The 16,681-nt window shown below is 46.7% G+C and overlaps 1 protein-coding gene across 1 annotated transcript in view; it reads right to left on the bottom strand.

Moving 5' to 3' along the window:
• Positions 1–15,880, bottom strand: part of TAF3 (TATA-box binding protein associated factor 3) — a 110,038-nt gene extending 94,158 nt beyond the window's left edge. The window contains exons 1-2 of the mRNA XM_062580538.1: positions 15,654–15,880; positions 4,155–4,397 (exon numbers count right to left, since the gene is read on the bottom strand). Coding sequence (XP_062436522.1) covers positions 4,155–4,397; positions 15,654–15,819 — 409 coding nt within the window. The 5' untranslated portion in view covers positions 15,820–15,880. The remainder of the gene's footprint in view (positions 1–4,154; positions 4,398–15,653) is intronic.
• Positions 15,881–16,681: the final 801 nt, after the last annotated feature.

The raw sequence follows: 16,681 nt of genomic DNA, 5'->3' as shown, positions 1-16,681 counted from the left end.
AATATTATGCAGAATGATATATAGTTCTTAATGCATCAGGACCCAGGGCTCTAAACATTATCACAAAGTAAATGTAATAGCGATTATTATTAACTGTGGAAAAGCATCCAGGCTTTTTCAGCTGGCCTAGATTCAACTCAGAACTGTTTTACTTCAAATGAAATCAACAGATTCTATGAAGTTGATTTATTATTGCAGAATGTATGTTCTCTTACATTAAAGCCCAAGAAATAAAGCATGACCATCATGTCTGGCAACTAATTTATTTTTCTCTCCTTTTTTAATCTGTCTTACAAGTTTACCATGACATTTTAGTGACAACAGCGCTAAAATAACTCGGTAAAAACAAAAAGGAGACTAATTAAAAATAGGCAGAGAGCAAACATCATGATACATTGGCAGAAAATTATCCCTTCAGTGTCCTTTGTTAAAATTATACCACTAAAACTCCAACATTGGCCATGGCAATAGTGAATCAGATTGTCTTATAAAACATTTTTATATGCAGGTTCTTTCAGTGCAAGCATGTGAAGCACACAGTAGATCATCTAGTTACCCCAAGTTACCAAAACGAGACACTCCGTATTCAATGCAAGAAAACGTTTTCAGCTGTCTTGGCATAAAACTTGTAGCACCAAACTAACTGCCAACTGCTGCAAATAACAAATCACAAACATCTATTTGCCTCTCCCCTGCCAGCAGCCCCTCAAACTTAGGGAGAAAATTACTTAGGGGAAATCACTTAGGGAGATGCTTCAGCATGATTTCTTACTATTGATTATATATGAAGAAAATCAGGGCGGGAAAAAAAAAAAAAAACTCTTGATGCCGGACAGGACCTTTTTGTTCCTATAAGGTCTCTGGTAATGAAAACTAAGGCATCGCACAAGCTGCTGGGTAGACTGTATACTCCGAATACACCACCACCACCAGTTCTAGACTAGATGGAAATAAGAAATTAGCTGCACACACAGAACAAGAGCACTTTTGAGAAGGAGGTTAGCAACACCTACTGGTCGTGGTCCATACTGAACACTTTTGTAAAAAAAAAAAGAACAAGAAAAAATGCTTTTATTATGAAAGCACCTAGCCAAAATTACCTATGAAGTCCGTTTGTCACCAGAGATAGTACTTATAATTAGATCAACAGATAACATTGAAAGACATTACCTCTCCCAATAAAGCTTGTTTTGCTTATATCCTTAAACCATCAAGGCTACGTTATTGCTGGAATATATCAGCGCTAGTAATATCTGAATTATATTAGTAAACAAATATGACACAAGCCGAGCTCTAGGTTTTAACACAAAATGGGTCATAGCAAGTTTTCCTGGAAGTTCTTTTAAGTGATTGAAAGATTTACAGTACACACTGTAACATGCATGAAGCCTTCCTTCATTAGGTAATAAAGATAATTATTCAGTAAACAACTCAAATATTCTGAGCTGTATAACTCTAACAGCAACAGGTTTGTTCAGTTTTTTTTTAATATATAAAGATCTATTCAACCTATTCAAACAATTTCTGTAATTCTTGAGTGTTTTTGAGATGCAGCCCATTAATCTGCAGAAGTAAGTGTTTTCCTCCAAATTCTACTAGCAGTAAAACACAAAAAAAGCATATACAATAGAGCTCCTCGAGCCATCTCAACCCTTCCAAAAAGTACCAGGCACAAATTTACAAATGTAATTTTCAGAAAACAATTCAAAATTAAAACATTATCTAGTACAAGTATTTTACATGAACTATAACAAATCCACATTCAGCAGCTGTATTTAAAATTTGTGTTTGATGTATGTGTGTATATATATATGTGTGTGTGTATGTGTGTGTGTGTGTATTTATATATACACATATACACACACACATATATATATGTATATATATGAACCCTTCTATTTGTTTTTTTTTCATGTTGTATCTATAGGTCCTCTGATATACTAGCCCTAGGCTTTGGAAGTTTTCCTGGTTCTCATCCAACTTTGGAAATAATATCTTCTTGCTTCGGGTGTTAAAAGGCTTCATACATTATTTATAAGGACTGCTAAAATCTAACTCCTGGATCTAACTGGCAAGAGAGAGAGTATAAAAAGTTACATAGAAAAAAAAAAAGCACAACTGTCCCCATTTCAATTTTTAGTCTTGGTTTGTATGTCATGTATTGCCAGACTGAGCCTGTAATACTCTTGTCTCTCCCTCCCTATGTTCCTATATTCAGCTACAGCTGCTCTGAGCCTTTTCAGATTTGATCTTTCTTGCATATTTTTAAAGTATGATTTTCCAATTAAAAAAACACACACACACAGCTCAGAAACTTGTTATACTTCAAAGACGCTGATTTTTTTCTAACAGAATGCTGTTTACCTCCTGAAAAAAAAAATCAGGCTGAAGTGTATCAAGAAACTAACCAGAAGAGAGTAGCTAAAATCTGTATTTGCTTTTCCAAAGTCTTCTTTCTCTATATTTTTATTAATACTGTCCAGATGCGTGATATTTACGTTTTGTGCTGTACCCTTCTGCTTAAGAAAGTTTGTATTTAGGTTTTAAAACCAATCCTTTTAGCAAATTTCATAAGAAGATACTAAAATCTCTCCTTTATCAACCCAAGAAAATATTGGGTTGATAAAAAAAATGCTTTGAACAGCATTTTTACTTGCTGGGACATTAAAATGCTATTCATCTAAAAAACAGCTACACATTACATTCAATTAAAGAAAATAAAAGTCAGGTCTACCGAGTTTCAGAAACACTCAGCAGCATGAGCAAGTCCTCACATTATTACTGGAAATAGCATCCTGCTCCTCAACAACACTACACACTTAAAACCCGTTTTATCTGACATTTATTTAGATTTCAGAGAATTGTTCCCGACTATTATTTCGGTTAGTCTAACCGAAACACATCGTACCTGGATCTATACACCTGAACGTGATGTTTGAAAGGTGGAAGATACACTCACACATTACGAAAGCATTGAGTAACTGTCCCACACACTCGTAGCAGCAAATCAACAGATTTCATCTTACCAACGAGGAGATGGAATTTATGTTCATCTTTGCATTGTACAGAATTTTTACATGTAGTCCAGTGCTCAGTCTTTGAGGGCTAAGTTACTCCAAAAGAACACTATGTATTATAGAGTATGATATTCACTCTGTTCCCAAACAAATTTTAAATGAAATAAATATCTTGTGAGAGTTGTTTCTATTTGTTATACTATTTTGGGAAAGAATATTGTTCTCTCTGCTGTTTTTGTACCCAGTCCGCAGGGTTGCATATTTTTATTACAAAAATATCCTTTGTGAGGAAATGGTCACTATTCAAAGGGAGAATTAGGTTGGTCATAGTTCTTAAATCTTTTTCCTATTAGTTACCAGTGAAGATTCTTGTAACTTAAGGAAATTAGAAGAAATTATTCTGCTTTTTCTATTCCTTACACTGTTAAAATTCTCAAGTTAATTACAGCTGAAGGAAGGATTTCATAGCATTTGAATAGTGTGTTTCACTGTTAAAATGAACCGTTCTCAACCTCTGCTTCTGTTGGACTTTTATATAACAAAGGAAAGGAGAGCACTTGGAACAGCGACAATAAAACACTAATCAGAGTTGGCAGGGAGAATCAGAAGCAAGCGCTGTGCCTCTGAACTACTCTCACTTGCTTCAATTTGACTTTATTTTAATCGGAAGAGGTTTATTACTTTGTTAAATTTGTTCGAAGGAGGAAGAATCAGCCCACAAGAGCTGGGAATACTGAGCCAGTCTCATCAACCTGCCTTTTTTTCTTCTTCCCTCCCTTCACCAAGTTGCACAAGCTCTTGCTGTATGTATAAGACAGGGATGCTAACACAGGCTTGGCTGATGTACCCTAAATCATTAATTTCTATTCTCACTCAATATTTCAAAGTTAAACGCGTTACAAAAGCAAGTATATTTAACATCATGTAATCTTTGAGGCAAATAACAATGCAAAAGAAACTTGCCAAAGTGCTGCTACCTGTTTTGAAACTGTGTTTTAGCATCTTCACTGCTTATGTAATACCCAGGGGTCCTCTCTGGGTGACGACTACGGGAGAACAACCTCGCCAGCTCAAAGATATGAACAAATACGCAAACACACAGGGACCAAAAATTAAAGTAAATAATTAATTTCGCACCTTCTTGAGAGGAGACAATGGGTGGCATATAATCAGGGATGTACTCTTTCCTTTCTTCTGCATCTTTACTTCCAGGCTGGGGAAACTGTAGAACATTGTTCTTACTGACGGGAAACGAAGGGATTTGATGTGCGAAGGTGACAGGTTCAATATTGTGTATATAATCTTCCAGCTCGTGCAGGTTAACCCCCATAAGCTTGAAGGCATCACTGACGTCATCCAAAATGGGATCTGTGCGGCCATCTGTAACCAAAAAAAAAAAAAAAAAAAAAAAAAAAAAAAATCGTTTTCACAAAGATCTAGTTTAAAAAATTGACCTGAAGATCTATGAGTAGAAATCACTACGTGATCACTACGTGATCAGCCATCCACTACGGCTCACCGCTTACTCTACAATGGAGGTTACTGCCCCGCAATTCTCCCAGTTTTACTGTTCACCTGATTACCCTCTAGCCAGTGCTGTAAAACGTTTCAGGTTAAGAACATACTCTAATTTAAAAGCATTTTGTTTCAATCTACACCATTGTAAAGGACTGCAAATCAAGAAGCAAAGCAAGCAAAACCAAGGAGCAGCAACCTGGCAATCATCAACACCAAGCAACATCACCCAAAACAGCTTCCTATTTTATAACAAATACTAGAATGAGCAATGCAAGAATTCAATATGCAGAAAGTGTCCCTTTGCCAAAATGTAACAGACTAAGAATTATTTTTCAATCTAGAAAATGATACAATTTGTTGAATCAACTATAGCTTACAGCTAGCAAAAAAGAACCCATCTGCCTCAAGCCTCATGCATCTTTTGATAACAAAAATACTTTACACAGTATCTTTCCATCAGATGAAACCTACAGACTTCAAAAACTATGAGTCACTTTACCTACCAGTTAGATACACCTCCAAGGCAAAACATGCCAATACCCAGTAGTGATCTGCTGGAGAGACACTATTTTATTCTAAATTTGATGGGCTGATTTTCAATTGCAATTTAAGTTAGACTTCAGAGAAAAAAAAATATTTTTCTTTATGAAAAGCATAATGAAACCTTACCGGTCAAGCAGTCAGGATACTGGCCTAAAAAAGAAAGCCTCCAAAGAAAAGAGTGCAAGCGTGGACACAGTTTGCCCTACACATGTAACTTGTGTCAAAGATTTAAGTTATATAGTTCAGCAGTCCGACAAGTGCCTCAGTTTCTTCACAACAGTTAACGGAGAGATTCCTCTAAAGACCTACAGAGGGAGAACTGGGCATCTGACTTAGGTACCTAAGACCTAACTTTGAGTCTCACCCTAACCTCTCTCAAAAAAAAAAAAAAAAGTCATAAATCCCAAACATAATTTTAAAAAATCTATAAAATTGTACAGAATTATTAGAATTCTGTAGAGTTGGCTTATAAATATATGATATGCCTCAATGATGATAAGCTATGATTTACTTTAAAAAATAATTACAGAAAGCCAGCACTTGTTTAGTAAAGAAATACAATCACTATTGTGCATTTAGAATCCGAAGCCACAGCTCCAAAGAACCGTGTGCGGTGGGAGGGAGCGTTGTTTTGTTTTTTATTTAGCTTAATCTCTCTTGATTTATCTTGAGGCCAAAGCAGTCCAGCAGTCTAGCTCTCACATCACTGGACGAATTCAAACTCCCAGCCAACTTACGCCTGGAGTTACGTTGAGAAAGTAAGAATTTTGTTCTAGAATTTCTCTTCTTAGTCCTGTGGTTAAGATAAGAGTAATACTCAGATTATGGTTTTGGTTCTTTGCGCTGTAACACAGGCCTCCTGTGCGACTCTGGGCAAGCCACTTGTGTTTTAATTCTCTTCACATCTCAGTTATCTCCCCTTTTGTCTGCGTCTATTTAAACCGTGAACTCCTTACAACAAGGATCATCTCTCGTTTTGCGTTTGTATGATGTCTACAAGCGGAGCACTACTTTCTCTCCGGCCCGCAGACTCTACGAACAGAGAAATCTGAAGACGCGCATAAATAGAATTAAAGAAAGCTATTACCACTCTAATGCAGTTTCAAGATGCCTAGAGCAATTGGGCATTTGACAGAAGAGCAGTCTATTCTTAAAAATTAAATTTAGATAATTGACAGAAAAAAGAAATCTTAGTGTCTTTGTAATTTTTAGTCAGACTTTGATGATACCTTTGAACTTACTGAACTCTTTGCTAAGGCATCAAGACCTAATGGATAAAAAACGGATAGCCGGGTAAAATGAAAACGGTAGGGGGGGAAAGAAAAAAAAAAATTCAACGAGCCCAGAAGATGGGCATGTTTGGTTGCTGGACGCTTCCGAAACGATGGGCTGGGCTGTTTTCCGGAGGAAAGCACGTGCCACACGCGGCGTCGGCCCCCTTTCCCGGGCTCCGCGAGGGCGTTTCCAGCACCGCAGCAATCGGCGCCTCCCGACGCCAGCTCTGCAATGAACTCGAAGGGAAAGTTCAGCACTCGCAACAGGAAAAGGGTCTTTTCCTTAGATTTGCATGTGATCTTTTATACACTCTTCCCCCCACCCCAAATGTACTGATACAATTAGCAAGGGTTAAATGTTAAAAGGACTTCCTCCGACAAGTGCTTATTAACAACGAGTGTAGAGAAGCAACTAGTATGTGTATATTTAAAGTATGGAAATATTGAAGCAACTATCTGTATTAAAAAAAAAAAAAAAGTACACACGTTAGAAAGCAGGTTCAAAAGACGAGGATGACAGACAAATTTTACTTTCCGTTATGAAAAAAAAGAAGCCCATACACTGAGCTAGAGAAATTTCATATCTCCACATCTTTGGTACTTGCTTCCAAAGAGAGAAGCAGCTGAGAAAGCTCCTGAAATTCTTAAAACCTGCAACTGTTACAAGGGCGAAAGTATGATGGGTTAACCTCTCCTTTTCAAGTAAGACTGTCCTCAGTGAGAAAAGTGCATTAAAAAAGGCGGGGGGGAAGAAGTTTTCCAGGTCTGTATTCATATTTAAATCAAAACATTTATCAACTTGTAACGAACACGGCACAAAAACACACTGAACGCAACTTCAGGCGATATATCAAATTTGAAAAACCTCACTCTTGTGCCTATATACCTTCATTAGAACAGCCTAGTATTTCTCTGCCCTGCCAGGTTCAATAAGGAGTCGCTAAACAGCAGAAATCAGACACACAAAAGGGAATGCAGTAAATTGGACACCAAACGCCAACACACACACCACGCACGCTCTCCTGGTCTTTTATTCAGTCTTAGCCTTTTCTCTGCAAGTAAACAAAGCAAAAAGAAAAGCTCAATTTGTGCCTACTGAACTTGCCAATTAAGTCTCAATATTCTCCAGATATTCGTGCTGTCCTCAGTTTAAAAGCTCAGATGCCGAAACCCTCCAGTGAAATCACTTATCCTCCGTTACACAGCACGACAAGTGTCGGATCTCAAACGGCTTTGGAGTCTGTGGTTCCCGGCTTCGCGCTGCTTCCCAAACCGCGATCTTTCAAATAGTATCTGTTCTCCTGGACTGGGAAGAGAGGGAGGGAGGGAGGTGGGAGCAGTTCATCCAGCAAATTGCTGCACTGCAACTCTCCTCCCCGTCCCAAGAACAGGCAACTCGGAAAATAACTCTCTCATTCGCTTTTACGCTGTCCTATCTCCCCGAATGGGAACAGTGCTCCGAAACCGATAGAGCTGTGACAACCAGCAGAGCTAAATTACGACCGTTCAGTCTTACAACAGCTCAAGAGAAATCTGCAGGAACAGCTCTGAAATCACGTTGCTCTCGGCTTCCCTATGCACGCGAATGCACAACGGGTAAGGAGGCATCTACGCCCAGAGACAGATCCAAAAAACGTACGGCACCGAAACGGCGCGGAAACAGAAACCCCCGGCGAGTCAAATATTCAGGTGGAAAGTTATCCAAGCCTCAGCCCACGGGGCAGCGTCACGGGCAGATAAACTGAGCTGCCCTCATGGGAAAACAGTTCAAACAGAACGAGGGCAGCGTATTAGCTCCCTTTAAAAAGATAAAAGCTCACTTTTGGCTCGCAGTGAAAAGGAAGTTAGTGTAGCCTATTTACTCTACATATACTCCACATATCCGCAAAAATTCCTCCAGATCCATAGCAAACCGGCTGATGAACGCTCAAATTCTCCCGAAAACCTGTTGCAGGAGGGGAAGGTTATTGGGAAAAATTACCTTAATTTCCCTGTATTCAGTCTCAGGAACAGCCAAATTACTTTTGCCAAACTCCCCCTTCCCCCATCACTCTTCCTCCCAGTCCCAAAGTCCATACGGGTCCGTGAAAAATTAACAAGCAACTAAGTACAGCACAGAAAGCTTTTAGTTTTACGCAGGGCTTTTTACAGGGAGCAACTGCAGCTCTGTAATAAATATAGAGAAAAATTAATGAGTCAGTAGACACAAAACATGTGCAGTCTATTATAAAACAGCCTAGCGTTCACCCCTATGCCTGGCATAAGGGAGGGAATATTTTTTTTTTCAGTAGTAAATTAGTAGGTATGATTCCTCAGTCTTTTTTATTACAGGCTCTATTGCAAATTCTTTGTACTCCAGAAAGTCACGCGACCCTGCCAAGCATTAAATTGCAGAGTATCCACGCTGAAACAGTTACACCAGCACGGTTCTCTCGAGCAGACAACACGTCGGCTCCATCCAGCACCCACGACAAGAGACAGCAGTATATACAGTAGCTTATTAAATAAGCATATAGGCATCACTTAAGTACGCTTGAAGCGACAAAGAGGGCTCTGTTGGCGTAGTTACCAGGCGGTTTCACTGAAGATGCTTTTGTCTGCTCTAGAATAGCAAAATTAAAGGTTATCGGGACATAAAGAGGTGTGCTCGCGCTAACAAATGTTATGGGCCCTGGATAGATATTTGTTACAGCCTTCATTATAACGCAGCTGTCAATCTTCAACATCAGTACAGGGAGTCATCTCATTTAAATCGAGCACCACAATGGCGGTGATGGAGGTTACTAAAAAATACTGGTGAGAGTGCAGTAATTAAAGAAAAGTGCAAAAATGATAAAAAACATACGAGCTCAATTTAACACTTGGAAAGAAAGAAAAAGTTGGTTGATGTCAGATTGCCTCTCTCCACTGTGGCAATTGCCAATAAAAATATTAGTCTGCTGTTTGCATTTTTTAAAATAGAGAGTTGTTACAGTGAAGTAGCAAATCTCCTTCTCTGGAGATGTTCAAGGCCCACCTGGATGCAATGCTGTCTAGCATGCTTTAGGTGCCCCTGCTGAGCAGGGAGGTTGGACTAGGTGATCTCCGGAGGCCCCTGCCAACCTTACTGATTCTGTGACTCTAAGTTTTTCTTTACAGGAGATTGTGTAATGACATTGGAAGTTTTTGAACCCGCTCTATCCATTGCAAAATGTTTTGCAAGATCTACCATTTTCTCTTCCAGTTACAACATTGTGCTCATCAGAGCACATTCTTTTTAATATAAATACATTAATATAAAATATTAATATATTGATATACAGATGTTTTAGCTAGAAATCCTTATGCGTCTATATAAACAAAGATATCTTTAAAACATGGAAGTACTGATACCAATGGAAACTAAGGAGCAACTACAAATCTCATTTCTTCATTGTAAACAAATCTCAGAAGGCAACAAATGTTATCTAGTTTACTATACTTCTTATTTTAGCAACATATAAAATTGTCCTGTTTACAAAAACTGCAGTAAATTTGTTCCACTACGCTGTACTACTTTACATCACTGCTGAAATAAACCCAGAGTGTCCTAAATTAAATAGCTGGGGATTTGAAGGGTTTTTTTTATTTATTTTTTTTTAAGGAATGCAACAGAAAAATCAGAAGCTTTTCAGAAAAAAAAACGACTCCTCTCCTTGTCCTTTCACTCTATCATATCACCCACACAAACACATTGGAAACCGAATTACCTTCCTGGAGATGCTAAGTGAAGAGGTCAGCCAAGCCATATGCCTGTCTAAAAATCAACCATTACACGCCAAGCTACATTAGCTAAATTCATAGCAAATGAGGCAAGTACCTCTCTGTCTCCACTGGATAGTTTCCCCTGCTGTAAAAAAATAACGTTTCCAAGTAACTCCCCAGTAGCTAACCCAAAGTATTAGCTGACTGCCACCTCTTGCAAACAGTGTGAAAAGGGAGTGGAAAACGTGGTGGCACATACTTCTGTCTTAGAACCTCACTTTAAAGCAAGCAACAACGGATACAGAGAACTCCTCTCTCGGAAATCAGATTATGTCAGTTTGCGCTGTAGTTCGGTACCTTACCTGCATACCTCAAAATACTTGAAAAACAATGTTAGGAGTAAAATATATGTTTGAAGTGTCCAGCACCTTGAATAGGTTTTCCTCTTCTTACAGGCTTTCCACAAATTTCAACCGTGTAAGATATATTTTAACAACAAAAGAAGCTTTCTTTTTTTCCCTTGGGGGGAAAAAAAAAATCACTCTCTCCTCCATCCCTAATCCAGTATTCTGAAACATTTCACAGTATCGAATGCATCTTACGATTGCTTTGCAAATCACTTTGCCTACCATTTGCAGCAACAGAAGCTCCCATCAACTACAGCTACAGCAAATGCAAAGAAACAACAGCAGAAAAGTAACGAAAATCTTTAATATAGCTCTCCTAATGGGATGTAACAGCTGGAACAAAGATCTAACACAGCTGGGAAAGCCATAATTTTCTTTTGCAACTGAAAATGTATGTGAATGGCAATGACATGCTTTTCAGAGCAGTGCCACACTGTCTCAGTTGCATCAGAGCAAATCCATTCGGTTTCCAATACAAAGATTATGTCCCTCCAGCTGACAGCCCTGCTAACGCCAACTCAACTCGGTTGACTCCGAGATAACACGCTGACAATGAAGATACTACAATTGGAATTTAATTAATTCTCCTTATGCTAAACCATAGCAAAATTCAACTCATTTGTACAGAGCCGAGTTCGTACAGTAACTTATTTTAGGAGCAAAAGAGCAAACGATTCTGGAAAAACACGGAGACATCAGTTGAGCATTAAGATGTCTTCTCACAAACCTTTCAAAGAAACAAAGGGAGGAATCATTTTAAGGGAGCTAAGACAAGGAACACTGTGCCAGTGGCACAAAAACAGCACATTCCCCTTCTCCGTAAAGGTGGGACTATGACAGTTCCTCTTCCATTGCCAAGGGGGAAGGAAGCCTTCCTTTCCCCACTATCACTAAGCACACTCAAAGCAGGAGACGGATGCACCATTTCTACCAGCTCGCAGTAAGCACTTCCAATTCTTTAAGCGCAGAGAGCAAAAAAAAAGTGTATTTCCACCATCTATGCATCTTTTCCTCTTAGCTGTGGCAGAGCCAGCCAAGCTTGGGTACCAATGCTGTTCATCAACTCTCCTTGATCCAGCAACAAAAATATCTCCCCCAAATTTATACCAACTGCATCAAAGGACAGCTCTGACTAATCCTAGGTTAGTATCCCAGCTTCTTTTTCATACCACAACCTACTTCTCCTAAATTCTCTATGCTGTCCTGTTTAATTTCTTAATGGATAATTCGAATTCCCCTTGTATTTAGATAAGGGTGCAGCACAGGCGCTGCAGCTGCACTCAAACTGCTAGGAAAAACCACAGTCCCATTTCCAGTGTGACCACACACCCAGCTTCACACCCAGCTAGCAATAAAACTCAGTTGGTTTTCTCAATCACCAGAACTCAACTAAAAAAGAGTTTGCAATAGTACCGCCGAGTCCCTGCTGAGCCCAGTTACAGTGGCAGCGCATTGATTATTCCTGGACTCAAGAAGCCAAGGCAGGGCCAGGTATCTTCAGATCACCACCGTGATTTATTGGGGCTCACTGCAGCAACGAGAACTTCTGTCTGAGAACAGGCAGGACAACAAGCAGCAGCACTACCAGGCCAAAGCTGCTACTCTCCTGACCCCATGGCTCTTCACCCCATACACCCTCCAAATTCACTCTTGCCAGGGAAGCCAGCGCTTCTACCCTCAAAGCTCCTCTGATCCTCAAGCTGCAGCTATCACATTGACAAAATGTCCCCAGTATTCCCCTCACCCACAGGAACCCTCGTTAGCACAGTTCCCATGTCCACATGATTCAGATGGAAGTGGCAGCAAACTTCTCAGCTGCTCAGCACTACTATCCCTGTTACTTCTCCCACAAGCTCCAGCAGCCCCCAGCACGTTCTCTGGACTGACGGTGGCTGTGATAGCCCCAGCTTGATGCCCCAAAAGTCACCTCACCTGGCTCTTTAAGCAAGCACTGCATTAGCCATCCTAACTGCAACTCTTACTCCTCCAAACATCTTTCACACTGACATCCAACAACAAAGCAACTGCGACCTCTGTTTCTGGGCTGTCCTGGACTTTTCTCTCTACAAATAGATACACACACACAGAGCAGTGACAGCCCCAGTCCCACTGGCCCGAGTATGTCGAAAAAAGCAAGAATAAGAGACGTGCCCCTTTCAGTCTCTCCATATTCCCTCCAACAACCCCAACTCGGAGCGTGCTGCAGGCCACGCAGACGCAGTCTCTAACGCTTCCCCACCACACAGCTCCAGACACCAGAGAGCGGTCTTTGGAGCCCAACACTCCAGCAGCAGACAGGAGGAGTGTGGCAGTCCAAGCACTGTACGCAGGTCTCCCCAGACTCCCTGCTCCTGACGTTTTCCTCCTTATGCAGACAGCAGTTGGTTCCCCAAATTTCTCAAGCCCTCCACACACACTCCTCTTGAAAGCACACAAGGTGTCAACCCCAGTAGTGTCAGGGCTCCTCTAAACATCTTCTAGACCGACACAGCTTGCAACAGCACTCCTGTTCCTGGGCGTCCAGGACTCCCTGCTTCTTGAGTCACGTTTAAGATGCTCACATGTGCAAGCATCCCCGTTCCCCATATGCACACGCTCATATTCCATGTGGGATATATATACACCATATATCCTATATCCCCACCCCAGGGCACCCTCACTCCCCCAGTCCCTCCAGAACACAACTACATGCAGCCTCCCAACGCAACAGGACACTGGCACTTCCTTTCTAGACGCTTCTAGACCCAACAGCACAGGCTGTCTTTACCCACACGTATACACACCCAGCCCTCAACCAGCTGCACCACAGACCCTGCAAGGCACTGGCCACCTGGTCCTCTCACACCCCCCGACCAGCAGACACCGATAGCATCAGCTCCCTCCCCAGTACCTTCACTGGGGACTTTACAGGCACCCAGACCACCCCAAGGCTCTCCCACCTGCTCAGCACACACAGCTTCCTCCCGTCACACCCCCGACGCCACTGGCCCCAGGCTCCTTGCGGTCCCAGCAGCTCATCCCCAACCCAGGCAGACGTTAAAGCCTCGCAGACGGCAAAGCGCAGCCCGAGCCCCGCGTGCTGCAGGCCCAACGCGCCCCAGCCAGCCCCATGCCACCACCGTGGCCGCCGGGGGGACGCTGGCAGCGAGATGGCCTGAGACAGCAGTGCTGCGCTGTGCCCCCCAGCGCTGCCCTCCTCGCCCCTTCTCCACGGCCCCCAGCGCTGCCCCCCTCACCCCTTCTCCAGGGCCCCCAGCGCTGCCCTCCTCGCCCCTTCTCCAGGGCCCCCAGCGCTGCCCTCCTCGCCCCTTCTCCAGGGCCCCCAGCGCTGCCCTCCTCGCCCCTTCTCCAGGGCCCCCAGCGCTGACCCCCTCACCCCTTCTCCAGGGCCCCCAGCGCTGCCCTCCTCGCCCCTTCTCCAGGGCCCCCAGCGCTGCCCTCCTCGCCCCTTCTCCAGGGCCCCCAGCGCTGCCCTCCTCGCCCCTTCTCCAGGGCCCCCAGCGCTGCCCTCCTCGCCCCTTCTCCAGGGCCCCCAGCGCTGCCCTCCTCGCCCCTTCTCCAGGGCCCCCAGCGCTGCCCTCCTCGCCCCTTCTCCAGGGCCCCCAGCGCTGCCCTCCTCGCCCCTTCTCCAGGGCCCCCAGCGCTGCCCTCCTCGCCCCTTCTCCAGGGCCCCCAGCGCTGCCCTCCTCGCCCCTTCTCCAGGGCCCCCAGCGCTGCCCTCCTCGCCCCTTCTCCACGGCCCCCAGCGCTGCCCCCCTCGCCCCTTCTCCAGGGCCCCCAGCGCTGCCCTCCTCGTCCCTTCTCCACGGCCCCCAGCGCTGCCCTCCTCGCCCCTTCTCCAGGGCCCCCAGCGCTGACCCCCTCGCCCCCTCTCCACGGCCCCCAGCGCTGACCCCCTCGCCCCTTCTCCACGGCCCCCAGCGCTGACCCCCTCGCCCCTTCTCCACGGCCCCCAGCGCTGCCCTCCTCGCCCCTTCTCCAGGGCCCCCAGCGCTGCCCTCCTCGCCCTTTCTCCAGGGCCCCCAGCGCTGCCCTCCTCGCCCCTTCTCCACGGCCCCCAGCGCTGCCCTCCTCGCCCTTTCTCCAGGGCCCCCAGCGCTGCCCCCCTCGCCCCTTCTCCAGGGCCCCCAGCGCTGACCCCCTCGCCCCTTCTCCAGGGCCCCCAGCGCTGCCCTCCTCGCCCCTTCTCCAGGGCCCCCAGCGCTGACCCCCTCGCCCCCTCTCCACGGCCCCCAGCGCTGCCCTCCTCGCCCCTTCTCCACGGCCCCCAGCGCTGCCCCCCTCGCCCTTTCTCCAGGGCCCCCAGCGCTGACCCCCTCGCCCCCTCTCCACGGCCCCCAGCGCTGCCCCCCTCGCCCCTTCTCCACGGCCCCCAGCGCTGCCCTCCTCGCCCCTTCTCCCCGGCCCCCAGCGCTGACCCCCTCCCCCCCTCCACGGCCCCCCAGCGCTGCTCCCCTCGCCCCCTCCCCACGGCCCCCAGCGCTGCCCTCCTCGCCCCTTCTCCACGGCCCCCCAGCGCTGCCCTCCTCGCCCCTTCTCCACGGCCCCCAGCGCTGCCCTCCTCGCCCCTTCTCCACGGCCCCCAGCGCTGCCCTCCTCGCCCCTTCTCCACGGCCCCCCAGCGCTGCCCTCCTCGCCCCTTCTCCACGGCCCCCCAGCGCTGCCCTCCTCGCCCCTTCTCCACGGCCCCCCAGCGCTGCCCCCCTCGCCCCTTCTCCACGGCCCCCAGCGCTGCCCTCCTCGTCCCTTCTCCCCGGCCCCCAGCGCTGCCCTCCTCGCCCCTTCTCCCCACGGCCCCCAGCGCTGACCCCCTCCCCCCCACCACGGCCCCAGCGCTGCCCCCCTCCCCCCTCTCCACGGCCCCCCAGCGCTGCCCCCCTCGCCCCCTCTCCACGGCCCCCCAGCGCTGCCCCCCTCGCCCCCTCCCCACGGCCCCCAGCGCTGACCCCCTCTCCCCTCCCCACGGCCCAGCGCTGCCCCTCTCCCCTCTCCACAGCCCCCAGCAGTGCCTCCTTCTCCCCTCTCCACGGCCCCCAGCGCTGCCCCCCTCGCCCCCTCCCCACGGCCCCCAGCGCTGCCCCTCTCCCCTCCCCACGGCCCACCGCTGCCCCTCTCCCCTCCCCACGGCCCACCGCTGCCCCTCTCCCCTCCCTGCCCCTCCCGGCACTCACAGAGCTCGCAGTAGCGGTGGCAGCCCCGGCCCAACCCCTGCAGGTACCGCTGCAGCACGTCGGTGAGCAGGTCGCAGGCCGAGACCTGCACCGAGTCCCAGCCCAGCGCCTGGCAAATCTGCGCCACCGACACCCGCAGCAGCCACCGCGAGTAGGTCTCGCACATGCCGGGCGCCGCCGGGGCCGCCGCCGCCGCCGCCCGGCGCCGCCAGGGCCGAGCGGACGCTCACGCACTGCCCGCCACCGCCGCCGCCATCTTGGCGCCGCGCCTCCCCGCCGCCAGGCCGCGCCGCTCCAGCGCCGAGCGCATCGAGCGCGGCGCGGCCCATCGAGCGCTCGGCCATCCGCCGCGCGGCCTGGGAGGGGGGTGGGGAGAGGAGAGGGGCGGTTGGAGTCTTCCCTCGTGTGAGGGGGTGAGCGCGCAGCCTACACCCCCCCCCCAAAAATATCAAATATCCTCAAAAAGCGGGAGGTTTTGGTCAAAACAGCTTGTCTGGGCCTCTTGCTCGACGGGGGTGGCTTGCGGGGAGACGGGCCGAGACAAGGGAACGGGGAGGTTGAGCGAGAAAAGTGCCCTAAGGCCGGTGATTTGTGCGGGAGCCGCTGACGCAGAGCAGGATGCTGTGGGGGCACCAAAAAAAAGGGGGTGGTGGCGGGGGGGAAGAATGTAACCTTGCCCTGGTTGGGGAATTGTTGCCCCTAAGGTAAGCAAGTGCTGGAATTTATTTGGAACTCGGTAGAGGAACCAAGGCTAAGGTATAATTTGTCCCAGAAAGTACGGAAAAGAAACAAATGCATACTGAGTGTGATCCAGACAATCGAAAAAAGGAGTTTCTGGGATCTTTTGCGGAGTTAAACCTTGCAAGGCAACCGGTATGTAGGCAATATATAAGGCCAAGATTGCCCTCAGTGTTAGAAACACTAAATTTTGTGTATGAATGGAGCAAAAGTAGGACCAAGGTGAATAAAATCTTTTCAAGCTGGATGTTTATTCCAAGACTGAGCAGGGATGTTACAACAGTGGTGAA

Source organism: Rhea pennata, chromosome 1 (assembly GCF_028389875.1).
Source record: "Rhea pennata isolate bPtePen1 chromosome 1, bPtePen1.pri, whole genome shotgun sequence".
Classification (NCBI taxonomy): Eukaryota; Metazoa; Chordata; class Aves; order Rheiformes; family Rheidae; genus Rhea; species Rhea pennata.
The sequence above is the reverse complement of the archived record's forward strand: the minus strand, read 5'-3'. Positions and strand labels throughout refer to the sequence as shown.